This window comes from Puma concolor, chromosome A1 (genome assembly GCF_028749965.1).
Source record: "Puma concolor isolate L17-30 chromosome A1, mPumCon1.1.hap2, whole genome shotgun sequence".
In the NCBI taxonomy this organism is placed as follows: domain Eukaryota; kingdom Metazoa; phylum Chordata; class Mammalia; order Carnivora; family Felidae; genus Puma; species Puma concolor.
Window position 1 is genome coordinate 25457804 of NC_141667.1, and position 22221 is coordinate 25480024.

General features: G+C 38.3%; 1 protein-coding gene across 6 annotated transcripts in view; it reads left to right on the forward strand.

Annotated features, from left to right (window-relative positions):
• The window catches only part of CDH6 (cadherin 6), a 128733-nt gene that overhangs the window by 85517 nt on the left and 20995 nt on the right, over window positions 1-22221 (forward strand). For all 6 annotated transcript variants that reach the window (XM_025924669.2, XM_086676400.1, XM_086676392.1 and 3 more), the window contains 4 exons: window positions 12354-12648; window positions 15872-15991; window positions 17972-18139; window positions 20252-20439. In XM_025924669.2, the coding sequence (XP_025780454.1) occupies window positions 12354-12648; window positions 15872-15991; window positions 17972-18139; window positions 20252-20439 (771 nt within the window). The remainder of the gene's footprint in view (window positions 1-12353; window positions 12649-15871; window positions 15992-17971; window positions 18140-20251; window positions 20440-22221) is intronic.

A 22221-nucleotide genomic window follows, 5' to 3' on the forward strand; every position in this document is an offset into this window, starting at 1 on the left:
GTCTCAAATGCCTGCATTTATGTATTAATATTTTCCTCCAAAGTGTATGTGTTGGAGTGAGAGGGAAAATAAGAGAGGGGCACTAGGAACGTGTGTGTGTGTGTGTGTGTGTGTGTGTGTGTGTGTGCATGCGCATGTGTCCTTAGATTTGGCAATTACTAAAGAGATTGCACCGTAAGGCAAAAAGGTAGGATTGTAACTGGTGAGTTGCGGTGCCTTACTAAATCAATTTTTGACTGGGTATCTGGCTCTCAGCTTGATTTACCACTGGCTTTTTGAAAATGAAAATGTTAGACTAAGCAGGAGCTGAGACTAATGTCCCAGTCTGCCAAAGACCTTGGACGTCCAGAGCCAAGCCAAAGGCAGTAAACAATGCCTTTTTGGGGAAATAACTTCATGCAGTGAATAAACCAAAAGGCATTTGTTTAATTGATAAATCCCAAATGAACAATAACACGTATTACAGTTTGTATCATTTGTGCCAATAGAATTTACAAATAACTTAGCCTGGGGTCTAATATAATAAATACAATGAATCCAGAAACGTTTGTAATCATCATGGGGAGTGCCGTTTGGCAGCATGCTCTGGTGTGAATTAGCACAGACACTGGAGTCAGGCAGATCTTGGTATCCTTCCTTGCCATGTCCTTAACTTTGGGTAAGTTCCTTAACCTCTCTGACCTCAGTTTCTCTGAAAAATAAATTGAGAAAATAAAGGTTAGCTCCTGGAGTTGTTATGAGAAGTAATTGTTGAGCATTCTTGCGGTACCTGACACATATTAAGTGTTCACCAAAAGTGAGTGTTCTCCACTCTTGGCTGGGATTCTTGAGGGACCGCATTCAGGTTCAACTCACCTTGAATTCTAAAGGTAAGGAACTACCACCTTAGTTTTCTATGGCTGCAGAAATAAATTACCACACGCTTAGTGGCTTAACAGTACAAACTTATTATCTTACAATTCTGGAGGTCAGAGCCTGAAATGGGTTTTACTGGGCTAAAATCAAGGTGTCTGCTAGGTGTCCTTCTGGGGACTCTAGAAAAGGGTCCATTTCCCTGCCTTTTTGAGCTTGTAGAGGCTGCCTGTGTCCCTTGGTTCATAGTCTCCTCCTCCATCTTCAAAGTCAGCAGCCTATCATTTTCAAATCTCTCTCTCTCTCTATTCTCTCTGTCTCTGTCTTTCTCTGTCTCTCTGTCTCTCTGTCTCTGTCTCTCTCTTTCTCACACACACACACACACACACACACACACACACACCACACTGACCTGTGCTCCACCTTTCCATCTCTGACTCCAACTCTCCCCCACCTCTTTCCCTGATAAGGACCCTGGTGATTACATTAGTCTCACCTGGACAATCTAAGGTACTCTCCCTATCTAAAAATCTCTATCTTCATCACATCTGTAAACTCCTTTTTGCCAGATAAGGTAACATAGTCACTAGTTCCAGGAATTAGGACATACACATCTTTGGGAGAGCTATTATTCTGCCTACCACAACTATTATAGCACTCAAGTTTTATTCATTTTATAGTTGCTCTGGTACTTTTGACATTAAATTCAAGGTATTGAGTGTAAAAGATAAATGTCAAGGGAATTAATAAATTTCTCCTGAGTTTAAATTTAAAATTCTTTTGCTTTTAGCACTTTGTCAGAAATTCTCCTCCACGTAACACAAGGTCTGTTTCAACGGTTATTAAACCTAACAAAAGATAAAAGATTGAATTGAGTGGGGTCGTGTGGCATCTCTGCAAATGCAGAATCTTTATGGTATTATTTGAATGTATTTTAAGCATAACAATGTACACAATGAGAAAAAATGGAAGGACAGAAAGATGATAGATGATAGATGGACGGACAAATAGGTAGACAGAATTCAATCAGTGGTTCTCAATGGAGGCAATTCGTCCCCCAGTGGACACTTGACAACATCTGGAGACATCTTTGGTGGTTGTAACTTGAAACGTCCTATAGGCATCTGGTGGGTAGGAGCCAGGAGTGCTGCTAAATACCCTACAATGCATAGTCTAGGTCCCACTACAGAGAGTTACTCAACACAAAATGTCAATAGTGCAGAGGTTAAAAATCCTAAATTAGATCTTTGTTACTCAGCACTTAAAATACAGTTTGGTACAGAGTAATCCTTTAATGAATGGTTCATAGATCTGAATGTAAACATCTGGAGATAATATTTTTGTTGTGGTTAACATAAGACACTGTGGTATCAGATCATCTGGACTCATGTTGGTTGTATGATGCCAAGAAATCACCTAACTCTTATCTTGCCTTGGTTTCCTCATCAGTTAGGAGGAAATATGAAGAGTGTCATGATATACATCTATATAATCTATGTAATGATTTCAGCACATTTCCTGGCCCACAGAATGGGCTTAATAAATGGCTATTATTATTTTCCCAAATCGCAGCCAGACCAGTTGCCAAATGATGAATTATATAAGAGGATGTTTTAAAGATAAAATATGTCCACCGCTATAAAAATCAATCAAGTTATTTATATTTTATAGAGTATAGTTTTTAAGGTCGTTATAAGAGGAAACATAGTATACTTGAAAAAGAACATGGGATATGGAGGCAGCTTGATCCTAGGTTTTGTCAGAGAAAAAGAGATTTTCTAGATTCCTTTAGAGCCCATTTAATGTATCAAGAGAGGGGCCTAACCAACTAGAATAAAACTCATGAATTCCATTTATAAATATAGTCACCAAAAATTATTGGTGCCAGGCTCCGGACTGCATATCATGCTTCCACTCCCATTGTCTTCTTGATTTAAGAATGGGAATTGGCTCTTCCTCCCACCAAAACTGTTTTGGTGGGGGTATTCCTAAAGCCAAGGGAGGAATTTCACAGTCCTGGCTATTAAACATACAAACACACAGTCCTATATGTATCTGAAGTCCTTTCTTTTCTTCTTTTTTAAAAAAATTTTTTTAAATGTTTATTTTTGAGAGACAGAGACAAAGCACAAGTGGGGGAGGGGCAGAGAGAGAGAGAGAGAGAGGGAGACACAGAATCCAAAGCAGGCTCCAGGCTCTGAGCTGTCAGCACAGAGCCCAATGCAGGGCTCGAACCCGTGAACTGTGAGATCATGACCTGACCGAAGTCAGTGCTCAACCAACTGAGCCACCCAGGCGCCCCTGAAGTCCTTCCTATGGCCTTGACATTATATCTGAAGTTCCCAGGCAGCAGTGGCAAGTTTGTGAGTTAAAGGTAAAAGCAGAGTGGTTTTTGTCCATTCCCATTTGGGGCAATCATGTGGTGAAGGAGAAGCCCCCTTTTAGCTCTCAGGAGACTTCCTGGGTTTCTCCAGGGCAAGAAAGAAGTGGATGATACCATAGATGGTACCTATCAGAGACAAAGCAACCCTGTAAGCTAGGACCACAGGAGCCAAGGGCAATGGAAGAGTCACAGTCAGACATCAGGGGGGTTTCTGATGGCAATGAAGCAGGCAGGATTGAGCTCCTCACCTTTGATCTTGGAGAACTGAGATCATGTTTCTACCTGCCAAAACACACACATGCCACTGAAGAAAGTAATGGATGAGATATTGTCTAGAAATCAGTGGGCCAGAGGGCAGTACAAGGACTGCCCTTGGCTCCAAAAGCCCCCAAATTTCCCTCTGATGCAGACCATGTGAGTCTCTCTCCTTTATACACCCAGGAGGTATCCTGGACTGGATCAGGGGCAAAGAGAGAAAGCAGAAGCCAGAAAGACTGAGATTTATCTAAAAGAGTTATCTAAAGAGACTCTATTATTGAATCAGGTAGACGTTATTGGATTGCACTAAATTATTGACTCGATGTTCAACCTAATATTGAGTTCCTAATACTCAATGGGATTAGAGCTTAAGGGATAAACTATAAAAAAAATAAATAAATAAGGAAGCTGCATCTTCCCTTGCACATCTGAGTGCAGTGTGCGAAAATATGTGACCCAGCAACTCAAGGGAAGGAGTGTTTCTATTTTAGCTGACTTTATTGCTTTTATTACCCCAGGCACATTCTCAAAGCCTCCTCTGATTTTCTCCTACACTGAGCCTTGAAACCATGCCACGTACTCATACTGGATGCTAAGTCATTTGTCTCCCATCAGTAATGCTACCTTCTCCAAGAAGTTTTCATAAACCATCAAAGAACTAACATGTTCCCTGACTCCTCCTTGTCCAATTTACAAGTGCCTTCTATGCTATGCTCCGGCTTTTTACTTACCTTATTATTCCTAATACTTAATGACAGTGCTCAAGTGTCTAATCTCTGCTTTTATTCTGTATCTTTTACGTGAGTCAGTTTTTCCAAGCCTAAACTGCAAGTTTGCATAAGGCAAGTGTGATGTTTTTTTTATGCACCATCTCATACAGTCCTTTAGGCCCATATGTGTTTTTAAATGGCCTTGGTTCATAAAGTTAAATTATTTTTATTATGGAACAATGTTTCTGTGAAATGGAGCATTTTCCTTTCATTATCCATTAGTTTCTGCAACAGGATGATATTTGAAATATAGCGGAATGAATCTTGAAGCTTCTTCACCCTTGACAGGTGACTTCTGTCCCAGCACTCAGTGTACTTATAATGGGCAGTGTCCTCGATGTATTTATAACTTGTCTAGTTTTTTCAACAAACCCAATACAAGTTGGTTTTATTATTGTATTAAGATTTAATTGGTTATAAAATAAATATTTTTAGATACGGGGGAACAACATGAATTCCTCCCTCAGATCACTCATATTACATCATGTGCCTAGTGTTGGTAGTAACTGCTAAGTGGTCTGACAGCTTCAGGAATGGATAATCTTGGTGCATAGAGTTATACTAAAATGAAGCAAAACAGTAGATGGAGGACACTAAGATTTATTGATTGTCTTCCATGTGTCAGAAACCTTCGATGATTATTGATATTTTGTCCAATTTTATCTTTACAACATTTATTCATTCCTTAAAATCATTAATTATTGAGGAACTACAATGTGCCAGTAATGTTGGGTGCTGAGAATACAGAAATTAACCAGACAGTTTTGGTGCCTTCTTTCATGAAACTTGCAATCTAGCTGTTTGCTGACTGAAACATGAAAATAGCTGTGAAACAAGTCATCAAAAAAATAGAATGCTTTAATGGCTAAATGGGGAATACATTGAGCACGTATAGCAGAGGAATCTCAGACTAGCAGCTTAGGGAAGGCTTTCCTGAGGAAATGAAGATTATGCAGACCTGATATATGGGTGAGATCAACCAGGTGAAGTTGTTCAAAAGGACTTTATGCCAAGGGGACCATATGCAGGAGGCCTAGATATGTGAGAGACTAACACATCTTTTAGAAACTACAATAAGAAGAGTACACTGAAACAAAGAGTGTCAGGGAGAGAATGGTGGCTGAGGAGACTAGGGAGGCAGAGACCATGGTGGACTTTGGAGGCCACGTTAAGGAGTGAGGATGAGCACTTTTATCCTGAGAGTAAAGAGAAAACACCAGAGGATTTAATTAGAGGAGAATGGCATCTTCAGAATTAGTGTTGCTATTGTTTAAGTTGGGCTAGTCACAGAAAGGAAAATAGATTGAGAGGAAGTAAGACTGAGTGTGTTAGGAGGGTGTCATTACAACAGACTGAGGAGAAAGGGCAGTGACCTGGACCATGGTGGTGGAAATGAAGGCAAGTAGGTGAGTCAAGGTATATGTAAGAGTTAGAACTTACAGGGGCTTGGTGGCTAATGAATGCGGATGATTGAGGCAGAGGCGAAGGTCTAGGATGACTCTCTGATGGCGTCTTTGCAGAGATGGGACATACAGAGGAGGAGTAGGTTTGGAAAGCGGGTGATAAAGTCAGTTGGGAAGTACTGAGCATAAGTTGTCCAAGAGACTTGCACCTTTGTCTCTCTATCTCAAGAAACTGGCCCCGGGGTATAGATACTCTCAAATAGATTTGGGCATCAAGGCCACAGAGGTAATAGTTGAACACAGAAAAATAGAGAGATGATCTCATCTGGAGAGAATATGTGAAATGGAATGACAATGACCTGAGACATAGGCCTAAGGGTTACCAACTTTTAAAGGGCAAGTAGAGGAGGAATAACTGGCAAAGTTAATTGTTCTGAGTTCTATCTTATAGATGACAGAATGAAATTAAGAAAATTTAATTAATTTAGTTAATTAACAGGAAAGTCAGAATTCAGACCCAAATCTTTCCACCTTCTGAATACTCAGTTTTATGATGCGAGAATAATTTATTGAAGCATTTCTCAGTTAGGCCTCCGGCGAAGCATTTTACATACATTATTTCATTAATTTTCAGAGCAACATTCCTGTAAACTAAGTATCATGATTCCTATCATAGAGGTGAGGTAACTGAGACTTGCACAGAGTAACTAAGTTCTCCCAAGTTACACGACTAGTACACAGCATGCATTTCCACCCGTTTCTTTTTTTTTTTATTAGATTTTTTGTTTTTTTATGTAATCTCTACACCCGAGATGGGGCTTGAACTCACAACCCCGAGATCCAGAGTTCCATGTTCCACCGACAGAGCCAGCTGGGCATCCCTACACCCATGTGTTTCCCTTGCCCAAGTCCATGCTGTTAACTATTATACTAGTTAAGGCAATGGTAATCAACGTTCAGCACTCATCGGAATTACCTGGAGGTCGTCTTCTTTTTTTTTTTTTTTTAACATTTATTCATCTTTGAGAGGCAGAGAGAGAGCGTGAATGGGGGAGGAGCAGAGAGAGAGGGAGACACAGAATCAGAAGCAGGCTCCAGGCTCTGAGCTGTCAGCACAGAGCATGATGTGGGACTCAAACTCACTGACTGCGAGATCATGACCTGAGCCGAAGTCAGATGCTTACCTGACTGAGCCACCCAGGCACCCCTGCCCCTGGAAGGCTTCTTAAAACACAAATTGTGGGGGGCACCCTGGTGGCTCAGTCAGTTGAGCACCTGACTTCAATTCAGGTCATGATCTCACAATTTGTGAGTTGGAGTCCCGCACCAGGCTCAGAGCCTGCCTAGGATTCTCATTCTCTCTGTCTCTCATTCTCTCTTTCATTCTCTCTCTCATTCTCTCTCTCTCTCTCTCTCTCTCTCTCTCAGAATAAACAAATAAACTTTAAAATAAAATTTGAAAGATATTGTTTACCTAACCCTATAATCTCTAAAACAGAATCTACTTCTAATCCCTTCTATGTACTTCAAGCAAGGTTGAATTTCTTCCTGGTATAAACTCTACCCAACAACCTCTTCACAGCCTTCACAATATCAAGATATTCATTAGCATTATGTATAATGCATTATGTAGAGAGATGTATGCATATATACATATATATATACACACACATATATATACATATACATATATATACATATACATATACATATACATATACATATATATACATATATATATATATATTGAATTCAGTTCAGCCTCAGTTTGTCCTAACTTGATCATAGACTTATTTTCCTAATTTAAAATAATATTCAATCTATTTAGCAAAAGGTTGTTCTCTCTCTCTCTCTCCACCATAACTCCAGTTTCTCCACCTCAGTCCCCTTCAGACACCTTTTCACAACTGTTCTGATTAAGCTGTGACATCTCCAGTTGTCAACCTTTACATTTCTCAAATGGCCACATCACATTTGCACTACACTCTAGATATTAGCCATAATCTAATTTTTTATTTCTGAAAAAAAATCACATAATTCCTTTTCTAGACCCCTTTCAGGCTGTTGTAGATACTCAGTGACTCAGTGACAGACTGAAAATCTGAAACCGAAATCTGCACAATTAGTGTTATACTTTTGAATTGGAGTCAAGGGGCACCTGGGTGGCTCAGTCAGTTAAGCATCCGACTTCAGCTCAGGTCATGATCTCACAGTTTGTGAGTTCGAGCCCTGCTTTGGGCTCTCTGCTGTCAGCACAGAACCTGCTTGGGATCCTCTGTCCCCCCTTCTCTCTGCCCCTCCCCTGCTAGTTCTCTCTCTCTAAATAAATAAATAAACTTAAAAAAAATGAATTGGAGTCAAAATCAAGTTCAGAGCTGGCACGTGTAGCAGGTAAAAAGAGGCCGGCACTGCTTTGGCGTTACCCTCTGTGGGCCTGTGTCTGCAGCCCCAAATCCCTGTATTTATTTGTCAAGGTGCTGCACTTTAATAATAAATCAATGGAAAAACAAAGGCCCTGAGCTCCTTCTGGAACAAAATGCTACAGGTACAGTAGTAAAAAGTCCTGCCAGCCCCAGATGAGATGTGACTTTCTGAGGAAAGTGGATAATTTTTACTTGATGGTGAATCGTTAAAAGTGAGCCAGATGATTAAACTTAATGGAACAGCCACATTAAACTGAAATTAGTAAAAACATGCCTCGGGCAGCCTACAACCTTTTATTTGTTGTTGTTTAACTTCTGCCTTTTACAGTGGCCATGATGAATGACATCACAAAAGAAAAAATCCAATTAAAATCTAAGTGCTCAATAAACCCCTAATGTCTGGTTGCCACCATCACTTTCACTAGCACTGATGTCTCATGTTTCCTCTTTTCCCCAAGAAGAGAGAAAAGAACTGGCCCCGGGGGAGGTGCGTGGAAGGAGGGGCAAGCGGGGAAAGAGCACACAAAGGCTTCCGGAGGTTTCTGCTCCGTGTACTGTATCAGACACAGGCACTGCACCTCGAGGGGGATGAGGCTAAATTGTTTTATTATCAGACAAGGCCTGAGTAAAGAGATGCATTTTCCCACCAGTTTTCAAACGTTGATAAATCAGAATGGGGATCTGCAGAGCAATCCTGTTCATACTCTTCGTTGGCGTCTCTGCTGCCCTTTTATATCGTCTCGGGTGTTTGTTCCATAAGTCATCGCAATGGTCTCTCCTGACAGCTAAAAATAAGTTTCTGATTACTTTTACCTGAATAAATCTTGTGACCAGATGTGGTCTTCACCTACTAAGTGTGCAACAATTACATATCGAGAGTGATGAAAGAACCAGCCGAGGGGCGTCTACAATCTAGTGGGATGCAGAATACAATGTATCACATGGGAAGACAGCGACTGCCACCGGTAGAAGAATACTAGCTTTGGATGACAGATTTTACCTTAGAGATACTATGGGTTTATAAAATTGGGTTTTCAAAGTCCTCACAACAAAGTTCTCAAAGTCAAAATAAGAGCCAAAGCATGCTTATTTTGAATGAGGAGCTAATAGGAACGGTATCTTAAAATGTGCTCTTACTCCATGTTCGCATAGGAATTAACGTAGTATTTGTACGTAGTCTCTAATCAGATCTTCATGATAGCCTGGTCCTGTGGTTCTATTATCCTCATTTTATTGATAAGGATCTTGGCTCAGCGAGGTTAATTGATGCTGCCATGATCTTACACTTGGTGAACGAGAGAGAATGAGCACAACTCCTATTTGGAACTCTGGTGCGGTTCCCGCCCCCCACCCCCTCACCCAGTGCCGGGTTTGCTAACCATGGCTGCCCAGAAGCCAGATCCAATGGGCGGTGATGTTGGTTTCATTACTCATGAGTTAATGAAATAGCCTTTTAAAAGCTCTCTTCAGTCATTAGGATTTGACGATGGAGAGTTAAACTTTCCCCAGTGGCTCTTTCTGTGTAATCACGGTTTCAGCGTTTCCTTAGCATATCACATTACACAAATCATGGAGTCCTCTTTTGTTTTACATTTCTTATTGCGTTTGTCTCACTTCTAAGCAATTTCCTCCCCGTTCCCATTCATCTTCCATTATTTCTGCCAAATTGCTTTCAAGGCTACTAATTGTATGAATAATATTCTCTTCCTCAAACTCTGCTGTTAACTAGCATTAGCTGTGTGGCTTTGGACACAGTTTCCCTATCTCTAAAAACAAGGAGGTTGCACTGAATAACCTGTAGGGCCTCTTCTTGTGCTCAAGTTCTAATCTTCTGACTCTTTCACACAAGGTGTATGATTTTGGAAACACTACATAAACCAGAGTGTTAATTTTCTTGATTCTGCTATGATGGATTCAATTAGTTCATGCTTCCCAGAGTGTGTCTCTTAGAAAATTGTTCTTGGGAATGCCAACACCCACAAAGGATTCTTTGCGCAAGAACATTCGGGAAAGCTAGTTTGTTTTTTTGTTTTTTTTTTTTAAGTGATTATTTATTTATTTTGAAAGAGACATAGAAAGTCAGCAGAGGAGGGGCAGAGAGAGAAGGGAGACAGACCCTGATGCAGGTTCAAGCCCACGAACCATGAGATCATGACCTAAGCCGAAATCAAAAGTCAGATGCTCACCTGACTGAGCCACCCAGGAGCCCCCGGGAAAGCTAGATTAAATACAGTCAAGTACAGTTTTAAACTGGAGGCAGTGACAGTCTTTAATATGTTAATGTACACTGGGTGACTCCTAAGAAAAAGGCAGAAAAACGAAGTAATCCCCAAACATATGGGGCCACAGAACCCCTTCTCAGCATTTTAGATAATTGATATTCCATGGGATATCATTTTTTAGAAAGGCTGGGTTCGCTTATTTTAAAAGTCCCTTTTGCCTTGAGAGTTTGTTTTCAAATGTGGTTATAGACACTATTCTGAGCATTTCGTATAGTATTCATCAACAGGACACAGAGTTGGCTTACCTGTTGCTGTTGTTGCCATAACTGTTGTAACATAGCCTATACTATGTTTAGACAGAGTTGAAATAAGGTAGAGCTTAGCTACCTTACCAATAAACTATCTTGTCTGTATGCAGCTAATACTTATAACTGGTCTTTTCAAATAGATCTCCTCAATTTTAATTTTTGAAAATTTGTGAATAGAGTTAGCTTATCTGAAGACCTAGGAAAAATACCTTCTAAACTTTTACTAAGGTGGGAAAAAGGGACCCAAAGACACAACAGAAACTCAAAGCTCTGGAAATCTTCTCTGGGATAGGCAACACAGGCGAGTTCTCCAAGTTAGAATGATTATCTTTCACTTCAATGGTATACTAGCACTCATTTAATTCAACCTTTAACCTGACCCATTTCACTGACAGTTAATCTTTTTTTAATGTTTATTTATTTATTTTGAGAGAGACAGAGAGAGTGTGAGTGGGGGAGGGGCAGAGAGTGAGGGAGAGAGAATCCCAAGCAGGCTCCTCACTGCCAGGGCAGAGTCCGATGTGGGGCTCAGTCTCACAAGTCATGAGATCATGACCTGACTGATCGACTGAGCCACCCAGGTGCCCCTCACTGATGGTTTATCTTATCAGAGCCTCCACTTGATTACCTTCAGGAGAAGGGAACCCACTATTTTATAAAGCAGATTATTCCATTTTAGTCTGGCTCCACTTTTTAGAAGATCCTCTCCTATATTAAATGAAAATCTGGGTATTAAATGTTCTTGTTCTAAGTGCCCTTGTAAATTATCTAGTAAAGGGATTTTCAAGGCATTGTTCATGGCAACACTTAAGATGTTTCTCAAATGCTTTGAGTTGAATTTCATAAGTAATTAAATAAATATCACATCTTCCCAGAAAAGTGATTATAAACTCCATCATAAGAAACTCAATGAGATTGAGTAGCTTCCCTAAATTCACCAAGATAGCAAAGTATAGAGTCAGAATGTACCCCGGTCTCTCTGTTTCAAAAACCAAAATCCTTAGGGCTCCTGGGTGGCTCAGTGGATTAAGCGTCCAACTCTTGCTTTCAGCTCAGGTCATGATCTCACAGTTCATGAGACTGAGGCCCAAGCTGGGCTGTGCGCTGACAGTGGGGAGCCTGTTCGGAATTCTCTCTCTCCTTCTCTCTCTGCTCCTCCCCCACTCACACTTTCTCTGTCGCTCTCAAAATAAATAAACTTAAAAAAAAAAGATTCTCTCTCTCTCTCCCTCCCCCTCTGCCCCTCTCCCCTGAGCACACGCGCTTTCTCTCTCTAAAAAAAAACAAAAACAAAACAAAAACAAAATTATTTTCTCCATAGCATGTCACTTCTCTAGTATGTCCGGATACATAAAAGTGAACAGTAGAGTGTATTTGTAGAATCTGAATGCTATGGTGAAAATAGGAAAGTAGTGAAAAGAGTTTCATTCCAACCAGGTTAATACGTCCTTAGGCATTTTGCTATTACTCTGGACTTCAGTGTTCCCTTCTTCAAAACAAGGATTACTACATTTTCTACAAGCTCTGTTCCAGTTCTAGAAATTTCTATGATTATAAGGAAACATATTTATTAATGAATGACATTACTATTGAGGATTTAAGTAAACAATAAGAAAAAAAAAAAACCCTCAAAGCTGCCTCCCTCAGAAAGGAATGAATAAAAGTTAACAAGACAAACAGTTTAGAATCACATGCTTGACTTTTACTTTCTTTAATTTTTTTTTTCTACACTAGTTACATTCAGACCAGGATAGAGGAGATGGATCACTTAAATATATCCTTTCAGGAGATGGAGCAGGAGATCTCTTCATTATCAATGAAAACACAGGAGACATACAGGCCACCAAGAGGCTGGACAGGGAAGAAAAACCTGTTTACATCCTTCGAGCTCAAGCTATAAACCGAAGGACAGGGAGACCTGTGGAGCCCGAATCTGAATTCATCATCAAGATCCATGACATCAACGACAATGAACCAATATTTACCAAGGATGTTTACACGGCCACTGTTCCCGAAATGTCTGATGTTGGTGAGTGAGATGTGATTTCAACCACATGATGTCTCTCCTCTAGTATGTCAACTGAATAAAGAATCCTAGGAGTGAAATTTACTGAGGTGAATGAATGTAGATGCTAAATTCTAAAACTATCATATTTCAAACAATGCCTTTATGACAAGTATACCTGTTTCCGAATATTACTCTAGTCTCATTTTATTATAAGAAAACAGCATTTCCTCTAATGATGAAGGGATGAAAAAATGTCAGGCAAGAACAGGAGGAAGAAAGAGATATCATCTCATCTACTTCCTGCCTCCCCAGGTGCCCACCCTGGTCCTCAGGCTGAGAGACAGCAGCCCTCTCCACCTCTCTTAGCACATATTGGTACTTGGCTTGAGGTTAGGATCTCTCCAGTGTGAAACAAAAGCCTGAGTTTACATTCCAGACTGGAGAGTAATGACAGTTGCTTTAAGTAAATATGTGTTTGGGAAAGAGACTCAAAGAAAACTTAAAAAAAAAATCCATAATTATGCAGGGGTTGTTTAGGGGATGTATCCTTTACTAAGTGATGGAAATTAAGAGATTTTCATGACACTAATATGATGAATTAATATTTTGTGCACAATTCTACTACCAATTTTAAAGTTAATATGTATGCTTCTAATTTGCTTAAATTGGGAGGTCAACACAATTTAAATTTTAAAAAATCCTACTGACATCACTCTTAGCCGTATTAAAATACTTAATGGGAAACAGTGACAAATTTTAAGCTACCTGAATAAAGGGTTATTTTTATTTTCATTCGGTGTCAAATTCAAAAGGGCTAAATTACTTAATAATAACTCTTCTATAATTCTATGAGTCAGATATCAGAGGCATTTTAGGTCACAGTTCCAAGACTTAGAAAAATCTAATCCATGGAAATGATTGTAAACCATCTAAATCTTTCTCATCAAGAAGCTGCTCGTCTCATTACTTAAAACCACTTTGTTTCATCAGAAAAATCACAAACCATCAGCCAAGCAAAAGAGAGGGATTAAAACTCTTTTAAGAGGAAGATTTGTTAGGAAAAAATATTTTTCCTCTATGTGGTAAAAGTAAGGAACAATTAATAAGCAATAGTCTCAACATCAGCACCACCCAGCAAAACAGTTTCCAGAAAACAAAATTTGATGTGCAAGGTGTCACCCCCACAACTATAGAGGGTGCCATTCACTTTTGAACTATGTTAGAATTAAGTATGTATTATAAATATCTGGGGGCAGCTGGACGTAACATGTCTTAAGAAAGGGAAGGCTCTTTCTAATTTGCACACAGGTACAGTTATGTTCATATTAACCATTATCATAAATGAACACGTCATTATTATCATACAAAAAGGCATCTTAATCCTACATTACAAAGTGGGATAGCAGCATGGTGGTATAAATGGGCTTTGGGTGTCAAACAGACCTGAATTTGAAACTCTACTAATAAGCAGCATCTTGATGTCTCTGATCCTTCAGTTTCATATCTACAAAAAATAAATAATAACTGTCAACAGCTAAGGATTACCATGAGGATGAAATAAGAAAACAAGGACAGAGCCCCCAGTACAATATCTGACAACTAACAGGTGCTCAAAACATCTAGATAATCATATTGTAAAAGCATTCAAATTTTATATTGATGTCAAGTAAGAATGTGGGTGCTAGTTAACTACTATTAGCTCTTGCTCTGAGGTCATATAGTGCTTTGTCCCCAACTTCCTTCCCAAATTACAAGGATGGGTGTTCGATCTCATGCACCAACATGTTACATCCAGAGCATCCACCACAGTACAATATATTTGTTCAACAAACGGGATTGGTTAGATATTACAAAAGCAATGTAAAACTTCTAATATTCCCTGAACGTAACTTCCCTGTCCTTCCCATGGACAGGAGAACTCCAACAGTATGCTTACTGTTTATCTGATATGAATATCAAAAGTCAGCCATAAGATGATCTTCATCAGAGTAAGGTCTTACCCTTTTTTGGAAGTCACAGATCTCTTTGAGAATCCAATAAAATCTATGGATCTTCTCTTCAGTGAAATAAACATGTAAGCATACACATAAAAATCTGTGTGGAATTTCACGGGGGTCAGGAATATTTTGAAGGTTATTCGGTGACTGCAGTCCTTAAAACAAGAATGCTGATCTAAAACATCATTGCCTTCTCTGTGCATGTAATTATAATAATTTTTTTGGAGTTACAGTTTCCAGATGTGAATTTTCTAGTATTCTAATAATTCTTTAATCCAACACTACCTCTTTTAAGTTTCAAGATCTTTCAAACTCTTAGAATTATCAGATAGATTTATCATTTAGGATGCTTTTATTGAACAGAAAACCCAACTCAAACTAGTTTAAACAAATAAAAGTATTTAGTGACTTAAGTCATACTTAGGTCAAAAATAAAATGGGCTTTTGAGATGGTTTGATTTGGGTTCAATTATTTCTCTGAAATTTTCTGTCATATTCAGCGTTGTCCTCAGGCTGGCATCTCTGAGGTCACAAAATAGCTGCTGCATTGACAGGCCCTACATCAGCACATTACAGTCCAGGAGAAAGAGCACTCATGACACAGAATTCCCAAGAAAATCTCAAGTGGCCTCATGATTGGACAACCCCAAAACTAATCACTGTAGATAAAGCAATGCAAGATGCTGATTGACTTAGGTCTGGATAACTTCAAAGAATGACTATAGCAAGAGTCCAATCAAATCTCATCTTTGGACATTAGTTGAAATTGGTTCCACCCAAGGTCATGGTTATCCCATGCTTCTCTTTAACCTAACCCTTACAACATTTATAAATGTTGATCACACTCTTTCAGAATGAGAAGCCAAAGGCTTTTAAAGAAATTTTTAATGTTTATTTATATTGGAGAGAGAGAGAAAGAAACTGAGTGCAAGCAGAAGAGGGGCAGAGAGAGAGGGAGACAGAACCTGAAGCAGACTCCAAGCTGTCAGCACAGAGCCTGATGTGGGGATTTGAACTCACCAGCGGTGAGATCCTGACCTGAACCAGTCGGACGCCTAACCCACTGAACCACCCAGGCGTCCCGATAAATCCAAGGCTTTTTAACCCTAGTATCATCCTGAAATTCTCAACTCCTTTGTCAAGATACTTTTGTACAGAAGTAAGATCACGCTTTCTCTATCTGTGTGTGCATCAAGGATCTACATGGGTCCTTGATTTATTTTCAATTCATGTTTCTGTCATTACAGGCACATTTGTTGTCCAAGTCACCGCAACTGATGCTGATGATCCAACTTATGGCAACAGTGCTAAAGTTGTGTATAGTATCCTACAGGGGCAGCCCTATTTTTCAGTTGAATCGGAAACAGGTTAGAATTTCTTTTTGATCTTCTTTTTACAATCCATAATTTTAATTGATTTAATAAAAACAATTTATTAAAAAAACAATCAGTGTAATTGAATATTCTTAGATTCATCTGCCAAATTTCACCAGCAATATATTTGTAAACATGATATCCAGATCATTTTAATTCAGAAATCTGACAATGGATGTTTCATCCATTTTACTTATATAGGGTAAATTCAGAAAACTTATACAATGTCAGTTTTTTCTTCCAGTTTGGAGTGAACCTAAAAACAAATACCTCCTGATAGCCATTAGGGCTATTTACAAATATTCCAATTCTTCTTTTACTAGTTATTTGGCATCTCTCTACCCTGCTCTAAAGGTAGATATAGCCATGAGATTTGTTTGGGCCGGTATATGTGGCAATGATTCAAGTCACTTCCACGCCGCACTTTTGGACCTGGTGCACAATCCACATTCCTTTCCTCCTGCCACAGTGATCATAGATGGAAACAAATGTTGGCCTTGGTCTCCAGCCTGGATGTCTGTTACTATCAGCAGAGCTTCTTGCTGGCCTCCTCAGAGCATGAGCAAAAAATTAACGTTAGCTGTGTTAAGCCAGTAAGATTTTATTATGACATTGTCTAGCTCGTGCTGATAGCATCCTAATAAACAAAGTGGATTCCTTAATGGAATTCTTTTTTTAACACCTCATCTTTCTGCATTTTATCCACAAAGTAGCATACTATCTTCTGATGAATTGTTTCTTAGGAAATATTGTCTGTGCTGTACGGTAAATTCTACACATATTTTTGCTATCATAATAGGAGTTGAATTCCTTTTCTACATTTCCCAAGCATCCATTATTGTGAGTAGAAATCAAAACTTTTCTAGGTTACCACATCCAGTTGGAAATTTATGTGTTAAGAGGTGCAACGAACTTGGAAAGAATCCCAAGGAGAAAGAAAATGTTGAGTTGAAAAACAATGAGGGTGAAAAATTAGAAATATTCAACGTAAAGGACAAAGGCTAAGGTGATCTCCTCTATTTAGAGAAGTCCTGTTATTGGAGAACAGACACAGCTGCACTTTCACTGAAGCCAGGACTATAGGAATAAAACTGACCTGTTGTCTGAGGTGTTCGTGTTAAAAATAAAAGAAAAAAAAGATATTTTCAGCTTCATTAGTTGTTAAGCACTGGAATGTGCTACGAGAGAAGGCTATAAAGCCTTTAAAGCCTTGAAAGCCTTTAAAGCCTATAAAGATTTTTGAAAGAATGTTGTTAATTTAAGCATAAAGCCTACACAGAGATTAGGCAAACTTTTAGAAGTTCTTTCAACTACTTATTTTATAACTACTGAACAACAGAGATAAAATTAACCTAACATAAGAATGAATGTTGGTCGCTGCTGGGACCAGTTGAACTAATGCTCACATCAGCTTTAGGAAAACTTAAGTTCTCTAGGATCATACAGGATGATAATTATGGGAGAAATGAGCTGTGTTTTCTTCAGACCATAGTTTGTGACTTAGAAAATCCTCTGAACATTCATTACGGGAGGTATATTTGATGAGCAGTTAGCTGATTCAGTAAAGTAAAGCTCAAGAGTCAGTTCAAGGAAATGACTTCCTTAGCAATTTCCTCATAGTACACTTAAATGTCTTTTATCAAGCAGCTATGGTAGTATAACACTGTACCACATGCCAAGTTATATTTTGCTACGTTATCTTATAACACATGATATTTATACTACCTACAATCTATACTATTACAGATTTGACTTGTACTTAATTCTTGAATCATAGGTGTTTTTAAAATATATCTATCTCCCCTATGTGGTTATAATTTCCTTCAGTATAAAGGCTATCTATAATCATCTTTATGTCACCTATTACATTATAGTGTTTGAGTATTGTGGATGACATCTACGTTTGCATAAATAAATGATTTGATAAAGTATTTTTAATACATCCCTTTCCATTTCTGAATTTCGCATCCATAGGTATCATCAAGACAGCTTTGCTCAACATGGATCGAGAAAACAGAGAGCAGTACCAAGTGGTGATTCAAGCCAAGGATATGGGTGGCCAGATGGGGGGATTATCTGGGACCACCACGGTGAACATCACGCTAACTGATGTCAACGACAACCCTCCCCGGTTTCCCCAGAGTAGGAACATTTGATTGAATGAATTTCTTCAGTGCACTTTTATAAAACTCTAACTTTAAGAATGATATTTATTTTCCATTGTTATTAATTATCAATATTAATGAACTTAAGAATAACCATACTTTTAGTAGTTGAATGATTTATAATATGGTGATAGTTGTAAAGGTAACACCATTGTTTTATTTTTCCTTATTAAAAAGACTACCACAGACATAAATTTGCTTGTGCAGAACATATGTATACAAGAATGCTCCTATTTGTAAGAAAAAAAAATTGACTTTATGTTTTGTGAATTTAATCAGTCACTTAATCTCTTTTAAATCCCCACAAAGCTTTATAAGGGAGGATTTATCATTTAACTGTTTCTAAAAATACAACTGGGGAAATAACCATGTACTTAATCCATTTGTAATCATAAATAGTTTTCTATATTATGGTTAATTGAGATACCAAAAAAATCATCACTATAATCAATAACTCCCATGGCTAGATAGGAAAAAAAGAAGGAAAAACAACATTCTTAAATGCCTGCTTTGTATCAAGCAATATACTAGAGCCCTTCATACAAAGCTCTTGAAAGAGGATACTGGTTTTAATGTAATTTTTCTTCCAAGAACAAAATTCTTTTCTGACCATGATCTAAGAAAACTACCTAAATCCTGTCTTCCAGGAGAAAATAGCTGCCCACCATTAAAAAGAAAGCCCACCTTACCCAAACATGGCATATCTTTCCCAATGCTGCCTCACATGGGCTTCTTTTATAATAGAGATACACATGGATCAACCAGAACTGTTACATTTTCTTTAATTTTTTTCAAGTATTTACTCATAGCTAAATGCAAAAAAAAAAAAACAAAAACAAAACAAAAACTAATTTCTGATGTAACGGGTAGAAGATAGGCTTTACTGGCCCTAAATTTTTTTCCCACAGACGCCTGAAATGACAATATCAGAATTAGCAATACTTCGCCCCAAAACCTCCTTTTCAATATGGGAATTCCCTGGGGAAGGATAACAAAAGGATTCATCAGCACTTAAATACCACAGGGACCCTACCTCACTTTGCTCTCTCCGTGGATAGCTTGGGATCATTACTGAATACTATACCAAAGCACAGGAGAGAAGAATAACTCTAGAGGAAAAACTTGGCTTGTTTATCATTTTGCCAAGGATGAGCCCAACACTTAATGGGCTATGATTGAATATGACTGAATGACTATATTTTAGTGATATTTAGTGATATTTAGTCATAGTCTGTTTTTTTCCAAAATAATTTGCACAGATAGTTGGCAAAATGTAATGGGTGAGAGGAAAATGAGTTTTGTTCTGACACTTTTTTGTCGTTATGGTCCTAAGTACATGCTAGTCTGGCGGATCTAAATTGAAAGCCACATGCAGTCTCCTTAAACTAATTTTGCAACATGAGGACATCGGGAAAGTGTACATTTATGAAATATAGGTTTTAAATCAACAACACAAATACAAGAATGGGAGAAACCTACGCATAGAAAAAGTACTGTAATGAAATTTAAAAGAAAGATTACTTAAAGAAACTATTAGGAGCTTTCTCTCTCAATGTGTCCATCTGTATCCCTAACCGCAGCCAGACCAGCTCCATGTATGGGTGAGAGTGTCTACTTGGATACATTCTCCAGATCGCTGTCATTTATTTTCACCTTCAGTTATTATTAGCAAAGACACAAAGAACCCTTTTAAGAAATACCTCGTAATTGGCTTAAAGTCATAGTTCAGGTTAAATTCTTTTCCGTTCTTTCTGCTAGATGAGTTAACAGGGGCTTGAAACCTTCTGCACCCTTCTCTAGCAGCTTAGTCTTTCTCGCCATCATACCATGAACCTGGAGACCTATTTACAGGACAAGAAAAGTGTTCTCCATTTGCAAAGAGACGGGTCATGACAGAAGAAATATTCTTAGCAATCATGAAAGTAAGGATGTAAGGAGAATAGAGTGCCATTAATTATTGCAAGGAAAGTACAAACCTGCCTGCATCCCTAGTAATGTCTGAAAGAACTGTTAGAAAATGGGGTTTGTCTTTATTGTGATAGAGTATCCTTCATCTGTGTTTGACTTATATCTGTCTGGTGATTAATAGGTACATACCAGTTTAAAACCCCTGAATCTTCTCCACCGGGTACACCAATTGGCAGGATCAAAGCCAGCGACGCTGACATGGGAGAAAACGCCGAAATTGAGTACAGCATTACAGAGGGAGAAGGGCTGGACATGTTCGATGTCGTCACCGACCAAGAAACTCAGGAAGGAGTTATTACTGTCAAAAAGGTAATGCCGTTTGTTAAATACCATACAAACGAGCACATTCACTTCTCTCTAGTCCTCGAGTAACCGAGACAATTATATCTCACATGAACATTCCTCTAGATTCTTGTTTTACTAATTATTTTTTTTAATGCCAAGTCTAATGGTTGGCTTTTAGAGGTCCTCAATAATCTGATTCATTCATTCATTTATTTCATGCTTTTAATAAATTTTTATTAAGAACCTCCTAATAAGTAAATAAATGATAGAAATAAATGATGTACATTAAAGTACATAAAGTAAATATAGTCAATGAATAATAGACAGTGTTAGGCACTCTTCAAGATGCGGGAGGTGCAATGGTACATTCAACAGAATGGTGTCCGCTCTCACGGAACTGCCAATCTAAGGGAGAAAAGAGACAAGGAAGCAAATAAACAAAACAAATGTGTAACTAAATTCTGATACATGCTTTGAAGGAAAAGAGTAATGCAAGCAGTGATAAAGGTAGCCTGAATTAAAGACAGGATATAAAAAGACCACAGAAATAAATTAAATAACACAAATCTCCCATGAGCTGTTTAGCTACTTTTTGGAACACAATAATAAATTTTTTATATTTCTGAATTCCAATTTTTGTCCTATGTACTTATTCACTATTTACCCCCCCCCAAATTGTCTAGCATCACAGAGCAGTACACAGAAGTGTGGCAAAAATTTAAAACCAATAAACTGTGTGCTTCAAAGCTAAAAATTGTTATTTTTGGTGAGTTTTTTTAATAACTGCATTTTTATCATGTATGATATAACATTTTCTCTCTCCTTTAGCATACTTGCTGGTAAAAATAAGCACAGGTAGATGTAAATAACAAGAAAATCCTTTCCTCTTAAGCTTTGAATTACATGTCTTAATACCTGGAAACACAATAAAACATGTTTAAGCGACATCCAGACCAATGTTTTATACTATAATATAATTAGGAAGCCCATTAGTGTGCATTAACCTTTTTAATTTTCTTAGTGCCTTATCAGATTCAAACTGAAATTTTGCCTAGCCGACTAAATCACTTTCACTAATGTCTTGATTAATTGTGTTTCTAGTGAGCCTTGTCATATCATCATCTAAAACTAAAAGTCAGCAATAAGCATTTGGGTTCACTATGTCTCCAGAAGCAGAGATACTTTTTCTAAAGACCTCTGACAACAATGATCATTACTTTCGTTGGCAAGTAATTAGCCCAATGCCCTTATCAGGATATCACTTGGAATATTTTATCAACTCAGGCACATGCAAAAAAAAAAAAACATATTAAATCTATTTTATCTGAATGAGGAAGAGGAAGTCATGATGCAAACTTGTGGTTCTCAATTCTGGCTGCACATTAGAATCACTGGGGGAGGTAAAAGTATAGATTCCCACCCCCACCTCAGATATTTTGGTTTAATGATCCAGGGTGGGGTCCAGATACTGGCAAATTTTTTTTTTAAAAAGTTTTTTTTAATGTTTATTCATTTTTTAGAGACAGAGAGAGACAGAGCGTGAGGGGGGTGGAGGGGAAGAGATAGAGGGAGACACAGACTCTGAAGCAGGCTCCAGACTCTGAGGTGTCAGCACAGAGCCTGACATGGGGCTCAAACTCACAAACCGTGAGATCATGACCTGAGCTGAAGTTGGAAGCCTAACCAACTGAGCCATCCAGGTGCCCCAATACCAGCAAATTTTAAACACTCATTAAGTATTCAATCAAAGTCAGATTTGCCAATTTGCCCCTAACATGGCTCCCTCTAGTCAAATACAAGAATTTT